We start from the raw sequence: 12,881 nt of genomic DNA, 5'->3' as shown, positions 1-12,881 counted from the left end.
TTTTTCTGCCTAAAGCCCTGCAGAGCATTGCACAGGAGAAATAAAGGGACTTCTATGAAGTGAACGGAGATCCTCTCTCCGAGGAGGAAATGGCGGAGCCTGAGATGCCCCTGCCTGCACCATCCAGCGTGGCGGCTGCAGACAGAAGTGAACACCGAGTCAGAGCTGTGACCGGGGTGTTTTGTGTCGCAGAGCAACCGCTTCCCACCGCCTGATGCTGGGGGCTCTGTCCCCTGTCCTAGCTCTCCTCCCGGCCAGGTCCCCGCACCCTCGGGCTGCAAAGCACCTCGGAATCCTTGGCGGGGTCCCCGCGGTGCCGCCGGGCATCACCTGTAGCGCCGAGCGGGCGGCGGAGCCGGGCGTCCCCTGCGCTGCGAGGCGTCCAAGTCTAATTAGAGTCCCAGGGAATCGAACCATTGTGCTGTTAATGACTCTCTGGCAATGTTCTGACTAAAACAGTAATTTTAATAAGCGCAGCCCAATTGTAAGTGTTCGTTGAACACCTAATTACATTGGTTATAACTCCAAAATTATTCAGAATTCTATTTTTGCCACTTCCTTGCAAAATAGAGAGGGAAAGAAGCGCACACTTTATAATTATTCACCTTAATTAATTTTCTGAGCTTCTGTTAAAACTTTTAAATGACTGGAGGGAGTGTGCTATGAGTTACATGGCATCAAGGCAAAGCACTCAACGCAGAGGCCGTGAACTGATGCGAGATGAAAGTTTACTGTGTTGGATTGATCCCCACCTGAGCCCAGAAATTTTGGAAAGCTGCCCCCCTTTTATCCTTATTAATTAGTTCCCCTGAGGCCTGGGCTAATCAGTGCTGCACAGGACACTGCTCATTGGCGGGGTGGCCGTGGCAGGGTGGTCTCGCCGAGCAGCGTGCCGTTCGGCAGAAGATGGTGCCAGCGCTTCAGGAAGCCGCTTCTGATGGCAGCAGGGATGCTTGGATGTGCCACGCAGCCACCCTGGGCGTACCAGCCCCTCGTCCCGAAATCTGGAGCAAGCCCAGAAGGACATTGCCTGGGCAGCGGGGAGGTTGTGCCACCCTGGCCAGTGCCAGCAGCACCCAGAGCGGCTGCGGAGGATCTCCCGCCCGGGCGGAGCTGCTCAGTCCAGCGCTGTGCGGCACACCTGGAAAGAGCCTGATTTCCAGAAACTCATTTGAACTTCTTTTGCAGTCAAGAACAAAAATGCAGCTCCCCTGAGGTGTGGTGGTTTTCCAGGGGAGGAAATGCGTGGATGTATTGCAGCATAACCTTGTTTTCATGGTGGCGACCTTCAGCATCTCATTCCTTGTTATGAGCGTGTGTAAACATTGATCACATTCCCCCCTTTTCTTGTCAAGAGAGTTTCTGTGGGTCAGTTCTGTGGGAGAACAGAGCAGCTCAGTGTCCCAAATGAGGCACATACTCTGCTGAGGATCCCGCGCTGCCCAGCTGCAGCGCACGCCACGTGCGTACGGCAGCACCGGGCTCCCCAGCCAGCACCGTGCGGGGCAGGAGCGAGCACGGCGGGCGTGTGGCTGCACCTCTCTGGGCAGGTTTGACCTGATCATTTAATCCATAAATTTTGCTGCATTTGCTGATTCTAGAAGCCTGTGTAAATACTTCAGCCAGTGTCTTTATGTCTATGCTGGAGATGAAAGAATTGCTTCCTGATCTGCTACGTGCACAAGGCTTTCCCACTGTCCCACTCTCCAGTAGCAGTGGACGCGCGTAGCTGATAGAGGCGGCCGTGCGTCCTCTGCCCCTCGCTTCCCAGGTGCAGGCGGCCCGTGCAAAACAGGAGGGAGAGCTGATGCTGCCAAGCCACTTTGGAGCAGTGGCTGTCACGCGTACGCTGGCGCTGGTGTGCCGGGGGCTAACTCTGGGCGTGGGGTGGGCATGGGAACAGCGGTGCGGGATCCCAAACGCTGTGCGCACCCCCGAGAGCCGCGCTGCGCTGCACAGCTGGGATCCGAGGGAGGCGAGGGCCTGGGATGCTCAGTCTGGGAGGGGGCACGGTCAGCGCCGGTGCCAGGCGGGTGGTACCCTGCCCCTGCGCCAGTCCTCTCCGCAGCGAGCGAGCGGCATCGTCTCCTGCCGAGGGCAGAGGAGGAGCTGCCAGGTTGAACAGACCCGAGCATTCGGTGAATGGCCGTGGGCAGCCCGTCTTCGAGATGAAAACCCATTTCTCCTTTTCCAGGTTTACATGACACTGTGCTGCTCCTGGGAGCGGGGATGGGATCTCTGCTGGACACTTTGTTATTCCAGCAGTTCTCGCTCAGATGTTTCATACTGATGCGACGATTAACTTGAGTCACAGTAAACCATGGGAAAGCATTTGTCTGCAGGAGCCTGCGTGCCAGAACACAAGTCTGCTCCGAGCCCAAGTCCTGCTGGTTGCTGCTGGGTTGGATGGAGGAAACTCTGGCTTGAGGACTATTTTACAGCTTGATTAAACCTTACTCCGGGGCATTTGCTGGTTTTTTCCCCTCTTTCTTGCTTCCCAGAGGAGGCTGCCCTTACTTTCATCACCTTCCTTAGGAGCCTGGCACTGTACATGGAGGGCAGCTGGGAGCCAAGGAGACAGGTATGCTTGGAGAACGTCTGATTACTCGCTAAGAAAGCTATCTGCTCTCCTGTGCTCAAACACAGCTTGTCCTCGTAAGATGCTAATGAGGTTCTTATAGCAGTAAAGCCAAACTCATTGAAAAGGTTGCTTGGATCAGAGTTTAAGGGACTTTCTCTGCATGCATCTGCAGCGCTGTAATTAAATAATCCCTTTGTAGTCATGGAAACATTGTCTCTGTGTCCTCTCCCACTCGCTGCTTTTCTGCCAAAAGTTACAGGCATTGATTTGGTTCTGACAGCCCTTCGGTGGCTCTGATAATCCTTTCTCTGCTGAGTGGCGTGGGAGAGGAGGGCCGGGTCCTGCAGTAGCTGCTGTACCGGTCAGGAGAACTCCCCCTCATCCGCTCCTTGCCTGGGTGCGTACCTTCATCTGTTACAGGGACTAACGGCTTAGTCCCTGATGGAGCAGGTATTCCTGCCTTCGGGGCTCAGCAGCGTTTTGGGGATGGTCCTCAACATTTTTCAGTTCAAACGCTCCCCCTTTGCCTTCTTCCCTGTGTCCTGGCTGCTGCCCCATGCGATGCACTGGCTGCATCCCACTCGCTGCTGGGTCTTCCGTGCTCGCTGCTGCCATCAGTCTTAGCGTGTCCGAGATCTCCACCGGCTCTGCTTGAGTCCAGAATAAGTCATTTCCAGGTAGGACTTTTCATACAGCGTGGGGCGGATTGGACCCACGGGTCTTGCCCAGCAAAGCATCAAGTGCCCCGCAGCAGTTTTTTTTCCTTGGCAGAAACTATCACAGGAGGACTCCAGATTTGAACAGTTCTGCGTGAAGACGCAAGGAGGAGAAGCAGTGGGAAGAAGAGTCTGTCAAACTTTTTACAAGCCTCTGAGAAAGTTTGACTTTATTTTCCCCAGCTGTGTCACCCTGACACGTTAACGGCTGGAACTGATGAGTCCTCCTTGCTCCTTCCCACACTTTTTCATCTCTCCTGCAGCAGCACAAAGTGGTGTTTTTTCATGAATGAAGGGAAGAATAAAATCTCATTGGAAAGTTCATCAACTTTGGGCTCCTGCTCACTGAGTGATAGATAGCTTTAATTACATTGAGCTAGTTGGCATCTCTACTACACTCCCCAAAGTCATTAAAAATAGATTTTCTGTTTGAATTCCAGCACCCCGAGGGTCTGCAGGCAGTGTGCCGTGGCGGTGGGCTGCCCCGGGAGCTGTCTCCAGCCAGGGAGGTCAGAGGCCTGTGCTGGTGGCAGGCATAAGCTATGGCAACTTTGCTTTGTTTGTTGATTTTATGTATTTATTTATTTGGAACTGGACTCTCGCACTTATTTTGTTTTCTCTGGGGGCTGGCAGTTTGAGTTCATGTGGTTTGGAGAGTCTATATTGTTTGGGTTTTTTGCTTTCTGATGTTATGGGTCAGGCAGTCAAGGAAAGCAGTAATGAGACTTCATCATTTAATTATTGAGAAGCAGGTTCATAAATAGGGAACTGAAAAACTCGGCAACAGAGTTTTGGCATGGACAGAAGGAAGAGAGGTAGCAATCGGGCTGGAGGGAGGAGGGCTCTGCCCTGCAGAGTAAGGCAATTCCCCAGGAGTGTTGTTTTCTTGGCTCTTGTCCTTCATGCAGATGCTCCTCAGCTTTGCTGAATTGCTTTATCGCTTTGCATTTGCTGTGACCACGCTGATGTGGAGTGCCCGTCACCTTTTCTTATCCCGAAATGATTTGCTGCCTGCTTCAGCAGAGGTGCGGCCTCACGGGTGGCTCCGGGCTCCGCAGGGGAGCAGCAGTCCCTCTTGCAGGCGAGGAGGTGCAGGATTTGAGGCTGCATTTGGAAAATTCCTGCGTGCCTCTGCTTGGCTGCAGGACCTCTCGCCTCATGTTTCTGGGAGCTGGAGCAGAAATCTCAAGGCATCGAAAATGGGCATCCGCGTTTGAAAGCTCAGGCTTCGCTGTGAGGTCTGCTAGCGCTCCGGGGTGGGGGCCGAAGTCGGGAGCTCCGCTCTCCCGGTGCCGCAGGACCTCCTGCTCCTGCTCCGTGGATAAGTTCATCAGTTCAGGCAACAGCTTTCCCAGGGCTTAGTCTGGGGTGGGGAATACACTCCTGAAGTGGTGATAGACCTTCTCGGATGTTTGCCCTGAGTGCCAGGAGCATTCCTCTGACCTATCTTCTCTAATGTAAACAAAGAGAAGTATTTGCATTTAAAAACTAAATACTGAAAACCAAAGCCCTTTCCAAATAAACCATTCTGCTGCACACAGAGCTGCCCCAGGGGCTGGCGAGGATGAGACAGCAAATAGACCAGGCTGTGACAGATGGGAGTCACATTGGTTATGCATAGCTGCGAGGTGCTGGTGCCCGCTGGGCTCGCTGGGCTCGGGGATGGGGATGCCGCGAGTGCCTGTGGCCGTCGGAGCAGGGCTGGGCAGGCGGGACCCAGCGGTGGCCACGATTTGGGGTTACTGGGCGGGTGCCTGATGACTGCACCCCCCTCCCTTCCTGCTCTCTGCCTTTGGCAAACCGTGGGCCCGCAGAGCTCGCAGGCAGGATCTCTCCTTTCTCCCTCGCTGCCCTCTCCGCTGCCTTGCCGTGGGCAGCTGCCAGGCAATCAGCCGCCTCGCGGCTGCGGGCAGCAGACCGCTCCAGACTTCATTGGGTCTGCTGTATCTGGTTACTGATAGAAACATTTCATTCCTCGCTTGAGCTGCCTGCGGCCGTAAAATCTGCCGAGACTGATCCTCGGAAGCTTCGTTCCCCCTTTGCTGCAGAGCTGAGCTGCCGGCGCGGGCAGCGGGAGGGTGTGCAGGCAGGGACTCGTGAGGAGGGGCTCCAGACGCCTCCTTCGAGGCCGAGCAGGATCCGCTCCCATCGTCGGGAAGGTCGGCGCGCTGCCGTGATGCTCGACGGCCGGGGACGCGGGTGGCTGTGCTTGTGACAGCGATGGCCTCTGCCGCTGCCGTACCGGAGACCGTCAGCAATCCCTCCGCTGTCTTCTCTTTTATCTTCCCTTCTGGTTTTCCTTTCAGTGCTTTTCTGTCTCATTTTATTACTATTTCCTTCCTATTCAGCTGCTTCTTTGCCTCCACCCTCTCACTTTGTTTCCTTGATGGCTGAAGGGGGCATGGGGGCAAGTTCTTGGACTTGGGAGTCCGCCGTCCCCCGCTCCAATCCGTGTTGGTTTTCCATCCACCTGCAGGCATTGGCGTTCCTTGTCTTCTCTTTTCTCCCCAGTGCAGTGGTTCACACGTACAAATGCTTTGGTCTCATAACGGTAATTAGGCTGTCAGAGAACAGTTTAAAAATATCTAAAGCCAAGAGAGTGTTTCCAGCCTGCCATGAGGAAGAGTAAGGACATCTGAGCTTTACTTCTGTACTGTCTCTGAAGGAAATAGAGCTTTCAGTCTTCTGTGTTCATGATAGTTATGGGGTAACATATGGATATATCCTATTCTTAATGGTATTTCTCTTGTTTTTCCATTAAAATGAAACATATTCTTTAGAGGGTTGGAATATTTTCAATATTTGGATCGTGGATGGTAAGGACGGTCGATTCTGCATTAGTATGAGAGCTGGGCAAGTACTGCAAAACCCCCAAACTTTTTCATGCATGCAAATATTTAAATGCCTTCTGTTCATAATCTTTTTGAACTTCTTCATTTAAACATTTACTTGGTATTGGAGCAATGCGGGTTTTCTGGCATTAATTTTTATGAAGGGTGAACTTCAAAGTCACAGGCGTAAGTGTTGGAGAAAAGCAGATGGTTTATTCTTCCCCAAAGTCTTAGACTTTCTTTCCTCCGGCCAGGGACCAGAAACCCGCGGCCCCGGGGTGTATCCAAGTGGTCGGGGCTACAGAAGAGCTGGCCCAGAGGCACCCTGGGGGCTCTGCTGCCCTGATGCTGTGCTTGGTCGGAGCAGGTACCCCAGCTCAGCCAGGCCAGCCCACCCGCGCGCCTCTGCCGGGTCCCCTGCGGTCACCCGACGCTGAGTGCTGCAGGGAGGAGAACGGGGCAAGTTGTCTGCCCTGCGTTTGCAGGCATTGCCAAAGAAAGGATCAAATGGTCCCGTTTGGGCTGGAAACCTGCGACTCTAGGCATTGTTCACAATCTCTGTGTAATTTTTAAAGAATTATCATGTGCAGAAGCCACAGCTTCTGAGCAGAAAAAGAACCCAAATGCCTAACATAAAATCATCTGTAACGAACTGTTATTCATATAATTCAAATCCTCCGTTATTTATAGAGTGCTGTGAGAGCATCCAGCTCCTCACAAACATGAAACAAGCCCTGTCAGCTGCATATAAATCACAGGGACAGATCCTGTCAAGCCTCCCATTGTGGGTAAGAGGTGGGGGATCCGCAATGCCCGATGATTTCGGGGCTGTCCTGACCTCCGGGGTGGGTGAGAGCCATCCCACCAGCACGGCTCAACATGCTGGGCAGATTTTAGGGGAAACCCAGTGGCCTCCCTCGCCGCATCCTGCGATGGCTGGTGGCTCCCGCGGGGGCTGCTCAGAGCCACCGCGGCTCCGTGGGCTGCTCGTTTGGTTTGAAAATCATACATTTGCTCATAGGCTCCCATCCAGCGTGATGTCTGCATCTCTGGTCTGTACTGGGAAATTTCAGATCATGGCTGGGATGGGCAGGGCATGGGAGCACGGCATGTGCCATCCAAGCCCTGGATCGGGGAGGCTGTGCCCGCTGCCAGGCTGGTGTGCTTGCTCCCGTGCCACCGTGACATCTGTAAAGTGCTTTGGGGTCCTGAGAGTGGAGCAGCAAAGCGGGTAAAAGCACGTCACGTGCGGCCACCCGAGGTGCAGGCGAGGCCCTGAGAGGGCACCCCGGACGCTGTTTGCAGCCACGACTCAAACCAAGCCCTTTCTTTACACCTCTGTGCTATTCCATCACCCTGCATTTCTCTTCTCCATTTCTGAAGCTCTTTACAGCCGTCACAGGCTAAATGCATGCCCGGTGTACCTGGCTCTGCCTCTCGCACCCCCTCGGTCCCTGCCCCGCTGTTCCAGCCCCAGGGCTTCTTTGCTCTTAGCGTACCCCAAGCTTTGCCCCATGCTCGTCCTACAGACTTCATCTCTGTGAAAAAAATACCCAGCCCCGCACATCCACGCTCAATTTTTGTTTTAGGAAAAGCTGTTAAGTAGGGCTGAGGAAACAAGAAGAATAGCAGCCCTATTGGTGTCGTGTTTAGAGAGGAACTGGGTTCTCACTGTGTCAACACCACTTGGCGTGAAAGTGGCCGTTGTTTGGCGAGACACTGCTCCTTTCACCCCGCGCGCCCCAGCTGCTGGGAGCCGGGCGCTGTTTTGAAGGACAGAGCGAGTGCAATGCTGACAGTTGTTTTAATTTTCAGCCGGTTGCAGGCATTGCTCCCGGGGCCCGAGGGGAGCGGCCGGCGCTGCAGGGCGGCTGTGCTGGGGCTGGCAATAATTATTTACAGTATTTGATAATAGAAATGTAAATACATTGAAGAGGGACTGGCGTCGCAGGGCCAGTGCAGGAGCACCACGCTGCGGCGTCAGGACAGGCGATGCAAACGTACCGTGCCTGCCGGAGGTGGCAAGGGACGGGTTGGAAAGGTTAAAGTGGAATTTCTTCATTGGAGTCAAGCAACAACCCACGGTTAAAGCTTGGCGTCACTTTGGAGCCTTGGGGGTTTTCAGTGCTGATAAACGGGTCAGGACTGCGCTACACCTCAGCATCGCACGGGGACCTTTCGTGTGTGCGATGAGTGCGAGAGGGGGTTTGCAGCAGCGATCTGTGCTGGTGTTCCCTCCTGCGCTTCCCCCTCGTGTGCTCTGGCACCTCTTGCTTGGGAGAGACGGGTGGCCGTGCGGGGGTCGTGCCTGGAAGGGCATGGTGCTGGAAGGGCTCAGGGTGGCCAAGGAGAAGCAAGTAATGAAATACCCAGGGAGGCTAAATAAGCTGCCAACCTGCAAAATCCCAATGAATTTTGTTCCCTGCCAGCTTTCTTCCCTGAAGCAGCTTCCCCCACGGCAAGTGTAAGATAGCAAACCGTAAATCAGGGAGGAGAGGACGCAGCTTTCGCCCCGGGAGCGTCTCTGAGCAGGGAGGTCGGGAGGGTTTCTGGCGAGCCGGCGCCAGGAGGCCAGCCAGGCTGCGGGCTGCGCCGGGATTCATGGCGTGGCTGCGCCCAAGGGACGGAGTGACTTCATGACTCGGTCCCCAATATTTCCTCTTCTTGGCTGACTTCTGCATGGATGCCGAAACAAATTCATTTGTGAATTGCTGCTGTGTTACTCGAATCAAACTGGCGAAGCAGGACCGGGAGCTGCTCTCGTTTCGCTTGCCCGCTGTGCGGAGAGGAGCACTGAGCCCGTGTGTTTGCTTCCTTTGCAGGTGTCCCGGGTGCCCGTGGAGTCCTGCGAGCAGTACACGACCTGCGGGGAGTGCCTGAGCTCGGGAGACCCCCACTGCGGCTGGTGCACGCTCCACCACATGTAAGTCCGGCCTTGGCCATTTCGTTTGAGCTGCTGGTGGTGGTGATAAAAGCAGCTTTCAAAGCCACCAAGTGCCTCCCACACAATCTTTGCAAAAGCGAATTAGGTCGAAGTTCCTTAAATCCATTCTTCCCTTCCCTGGACATTCCCTGCATTGCAGCGCAAATGACATTGAAAATCCCTAAGCTCCTCTAAAGTGGTAACGGAAAACAGATTCCTGCTTTAGGAGTGGTGGGTCGCACGCTGCACGGAGAGGGTGCCGTGGACGCGACGGGAAAGCAGAATTTAGACCAGTGGGAACGAAGGCCTCGTGTTTTGCGTGCTCCTGCTTGCCCAAGCACCAAATCCCTCCCAATTAACGGAGAATTTTTAAAGGCCATAGTAGACTTGATTATATGAGCGGGACTTTGCTCTCAGAGAGGTTACAGCGCTGGAACAGAGCAGAGCACCAAGCCCTATTAAATGTATCAGGAAGAGATATTTAAATTCTGCAAGGAAAGGTCAACGCAGGGCTCGGAGCTGGCAGCCCCTCACGCACATCAGCAGGCACAAAGGGCTAAGGGTTTGGGTTTTTTTTCAGGGGAGCTCCAGGAAACGCTCTCTGCATTCAGAAGGTGTCTGTGTCCTTCCTTTCTCTCCCCTGCCATAATAACGATCACTTCCTAAGGCGGAAGGGGGACCACCAGGCAGAGGCAGATCGGGGGAGGAGGGGAAAGCCTTGAGAAGGCTGGAGGAGAGGAATAGAAATCCCTCCGGCCGGGTGCCAGCTTGCAGAGCAGCCCCGTTAAATGCATGGAAATCGGGGCGGAGGCAGAGTTCAGGGACCCGCACAGCAGCACTTGGCCACTTGCCTGAGGAGCAGGTGCTGGAGGGGGAGCGGGGAATGGCAGGCTCCTCCGTAAATCCGGCCTGGATTCGGGACCTGTGGGCTTTGGGGTGCAGGCTGGCTCCCCGCGGCTTGCTTGGTTTGCAAAGAGCCGTTGCCACGCTTGGGGAGATGCAGGAGAACCACTGCAGCCGCTGGCCCGGAGCGGCCCGCAGGCTCCCGGCAGGCAGGGGCTGGGGGCAGCGGCAGAGCGGCCCCCGCCAGCAGCACGGCAACATGGGGCACAGGCGCTCTGGGCATTTTATTTTTTTTTTTGTTTAGTTTTTTTCCTTTCAGACAAGCCTGTCCAGCCCTACAGCTAAGCCACCATATGTGCAGTTGTGTCCAAAAGTCTTTACTGTCACAGCGACTTTGTCAGAAGGCAGTGATTTCCATCCCTGATGATTCCCGTCCCTTTGGCTCTTCCCTCGGGGCAGCCATCCCCGTGTGCCTTCCCAGCAGCTGGGACAAAAGCCACCGCAGCCTTTTGATAGTGAGGGGACAAGGCAGCGAGGAAAGGGGACGTGCTCTACCCAGCGTCTGGCCTGAGCTGCAGGTCTGTAGGTGCTCCCAGGAACCAGCTGCAGGGGTACGAGAGCACCCGCTCACCTGGGGACGGTGGCCTGTTAGTGCCTGGTGCTGCTGAGCGGTGCAGCAGGACGGGACGGCTGCATCGAGTGTCTGGAGGCGGGTGTGTTCGGTGTTGCTCCTCAGGCTCGTACAGCAGCTCCTCTGCAAGGATCACCGAGTGCTTTCCTAATGCTAATGAACTGAATCTCCATAAACCACCTGGGAAGCAGGTAAAGGTTGTTATCTTCATTTTGCAGAGAGAAAACCCTCAATGTCAAGAGGAGAGAAAAGTGTCGTTTCCTCTGCCCTTTTGGCCGTGACGTTTCGGCATTTACCTATTCCCAATAAGAGTTTCTTCCCTGATGATATTTCTCAACCCTGTCTTTGAGCGTCTGCACTTCCCTGGCCTGCTTGGAGCAATGATCATTTTTTAGCTTTCGTCTTAAGCTGTAAATAATTGAGTCTATCTTACTGTTCCTGAAGCCTCTGTCATATTTGTTTGGAGGCCCCGAGCACTGGAGTGTTTGTATTTAATTTGTCATCTCTCTCCTCTAATTCTTACATGTCCCTCCTGCCAGACGGACCAGCTGCTCCTTGCTCAGTGGAAGGGGTGCGGGTCAGGGGGCGAGATGCTCGCGCTGTGTTTTCTGAGGGCTGGTAAAAAGGGTGAGGGGCAGAAGAGGAGACGTTTTCGTCCTTGAAAGAGCAAGAGAGTGGCTGGCCACCCAAGCAAGCGTGGCTGTGGTGAACATCAGCACCGAGTCTGCTGGGGATTGAAATCCAGTTGTTTCTCCCCACTGCTTGTCGTGGGGTTTTGCTCCTCGGATTTGGGGTCTGTGCCCTGGGGGTACTGAGACCCCCGGGCAGCTCCGGGAATCTCTGTGCAAGAGCTGCGCCCTGCGGAGGAGCAGGGCAGGCCAGCGCCGTAAGGCAGCTCCTCTCTCAGCGCTCGGCAGCCACCTTTGCCGTTGCCAGAGGCTCAGCTGAGAGCACGGACATGCAGGTACTGAGCTATCAGGGAGCCAGAAAAAAAAATAGGATTTTTAAATGATGTGTTGGATGTCTGAACAGGTACGGATGTGAGATAGACGGCCGGACCACCACCCCATTCCAGGTGGCATCAGGCAGTGTGTCCTGCCTTCCACACCGCCACCAGAGAGGAATAATAAAGGAAGAGTAAAAGAATCTGAGTTGTCCTGGGATAAGCTTTCATTATCCAATATTACATAAAGCTTTCCTTGTGTGCTCGTTATGTGTTATTGTCTCTTAGAGGCCTGAGTCAGGGCTTCAGGCTCTGTTGCACAGTGGGGAGCTTGCATACGCGTGTGCATACCTAGAATTTTGGGGTAGGGATAGCAGCGATGCTCGTGAATGAGCTATCTGCGGGCATTAAATCGGTGAGCTCTGGAAGCAGGAGTCGGTCATGCTGGCAGCGCAGGCTGACCGGGGTAGCTCCAGCCATGGACCTGGACGCAGGAGGCAGCCGGCCGCGGGCTGGGCGCAGGCACCGAAGCAGACCGGTAACTCCTGCCCTAAAAGAGGTGCTTGGTGAGGTGGTGGCCGTGGGCAGCACACGCCTTGCACCGGGCGTTGAGGAATCCTGGACGCAGGACATTTGAGAAGGTGCTTAAAAACCAGCAGGAAGGGAAAGGCGCTCGTCCTTCTGCAGAGCTCCTCTGCTCACCCAGGGGTCCCTGGAGCTGCAGTGGGATGGCGGAGCGGCCCGTCCCTGCCCGCGCCTCTGCTGTGTCCTCCCGGCCGGGGGGTTGCTCGCCGTGCAAGCTCACCCTCTCCATGTGAGAGAAGGCTCTTCTGTTCCTCCTCTTCTGGAAAGAGCGCTCTCTGGGAGCAAGCAGAGGCCTCAAGGAGATTGTTAAAGAGGCTCTTCAGCCCAGTGGGATTTGAAGCCTGCAAGACTTCCATGCGCTGCTCTCTGTAAGTGTGTTATTGTCTACAGACCTATTTATCTCTGTTAGGGCTGTTGCCATAAATAGTATGATAAAAAAGAGCCATTCCAGCGAGTCAATGAGATAAAGGCTCCAGTCAAGAGCTCACTTTAAAGCTATCTTACAGATTCACTTAAACCTCAATAATTCTTCCTTTGGCAGCATTCATATTTAGCTCCATTATACTCCAAAAAAAAAAAGGAAAAAAAAACCCAAGAGGGTGAGGAGAACAGCAAGAGTGTTTGCTGAGGATCACACGGGTGGTTTGGAAAGGGAAAGTGTAAACTCCGCTTTTCTTAATCAAAATCAAATGGCCTCGCAGGGAGGATGGCGGCCCACTGTTTCAGAGCGGGAAGCCCTGGTTTTGCCAGGCCACTCCGAGCGAGGTGTGCGTGGCAAAAGTCAGGCTCTGCGTGGGCAGGAGGTGTTTCTGCTGATGCACGCGTGCG

The 12,881-nt window shown here is 54.5% G+C and overlaps 1 protein-coding gene across 1 annotated transcript in view; it reads left to right on the top strand.

Moving 5' to 3' along the window:
- The window catches only part of PLXNA2 (plexin A2), a gene marked incomplete at its 5' end in the record, with an annotated part of 151,948 nt that overhangs the window by 74,680 nt on the left and 64,387 nt on the right, over positions 1-12,881 (top strand). Inside the window, one exon of the mRNA XM_082329984.1 lies at positions 8,951-9,051. Within this exon, the coding sequence (XP_082186110.1) occupies positions 8,951-9,051 (101 nt within the window). The remainder of the gene's footprint in view (positions 1-8,950; positions 9,052-12,881) is intronic.

Source organism: Platalea leucorodia (assembly GCF_965183815.1).
Source record: "Platalea leucorodia genome assembly, chromosome: 19".
In the NCBI taxonomy this organism is placed as follows: domain Eukaryota; kingdom Metazoa; phylum Chordata; class Aves; order Pelecaniformes; family Threskiornithidae; genus Platalea; species Platalea leucorodia.
Note: the sequence above shows the minus strand (reverse complement) of the source record. Positions and strands in the feature narration are given on the sequence as shown.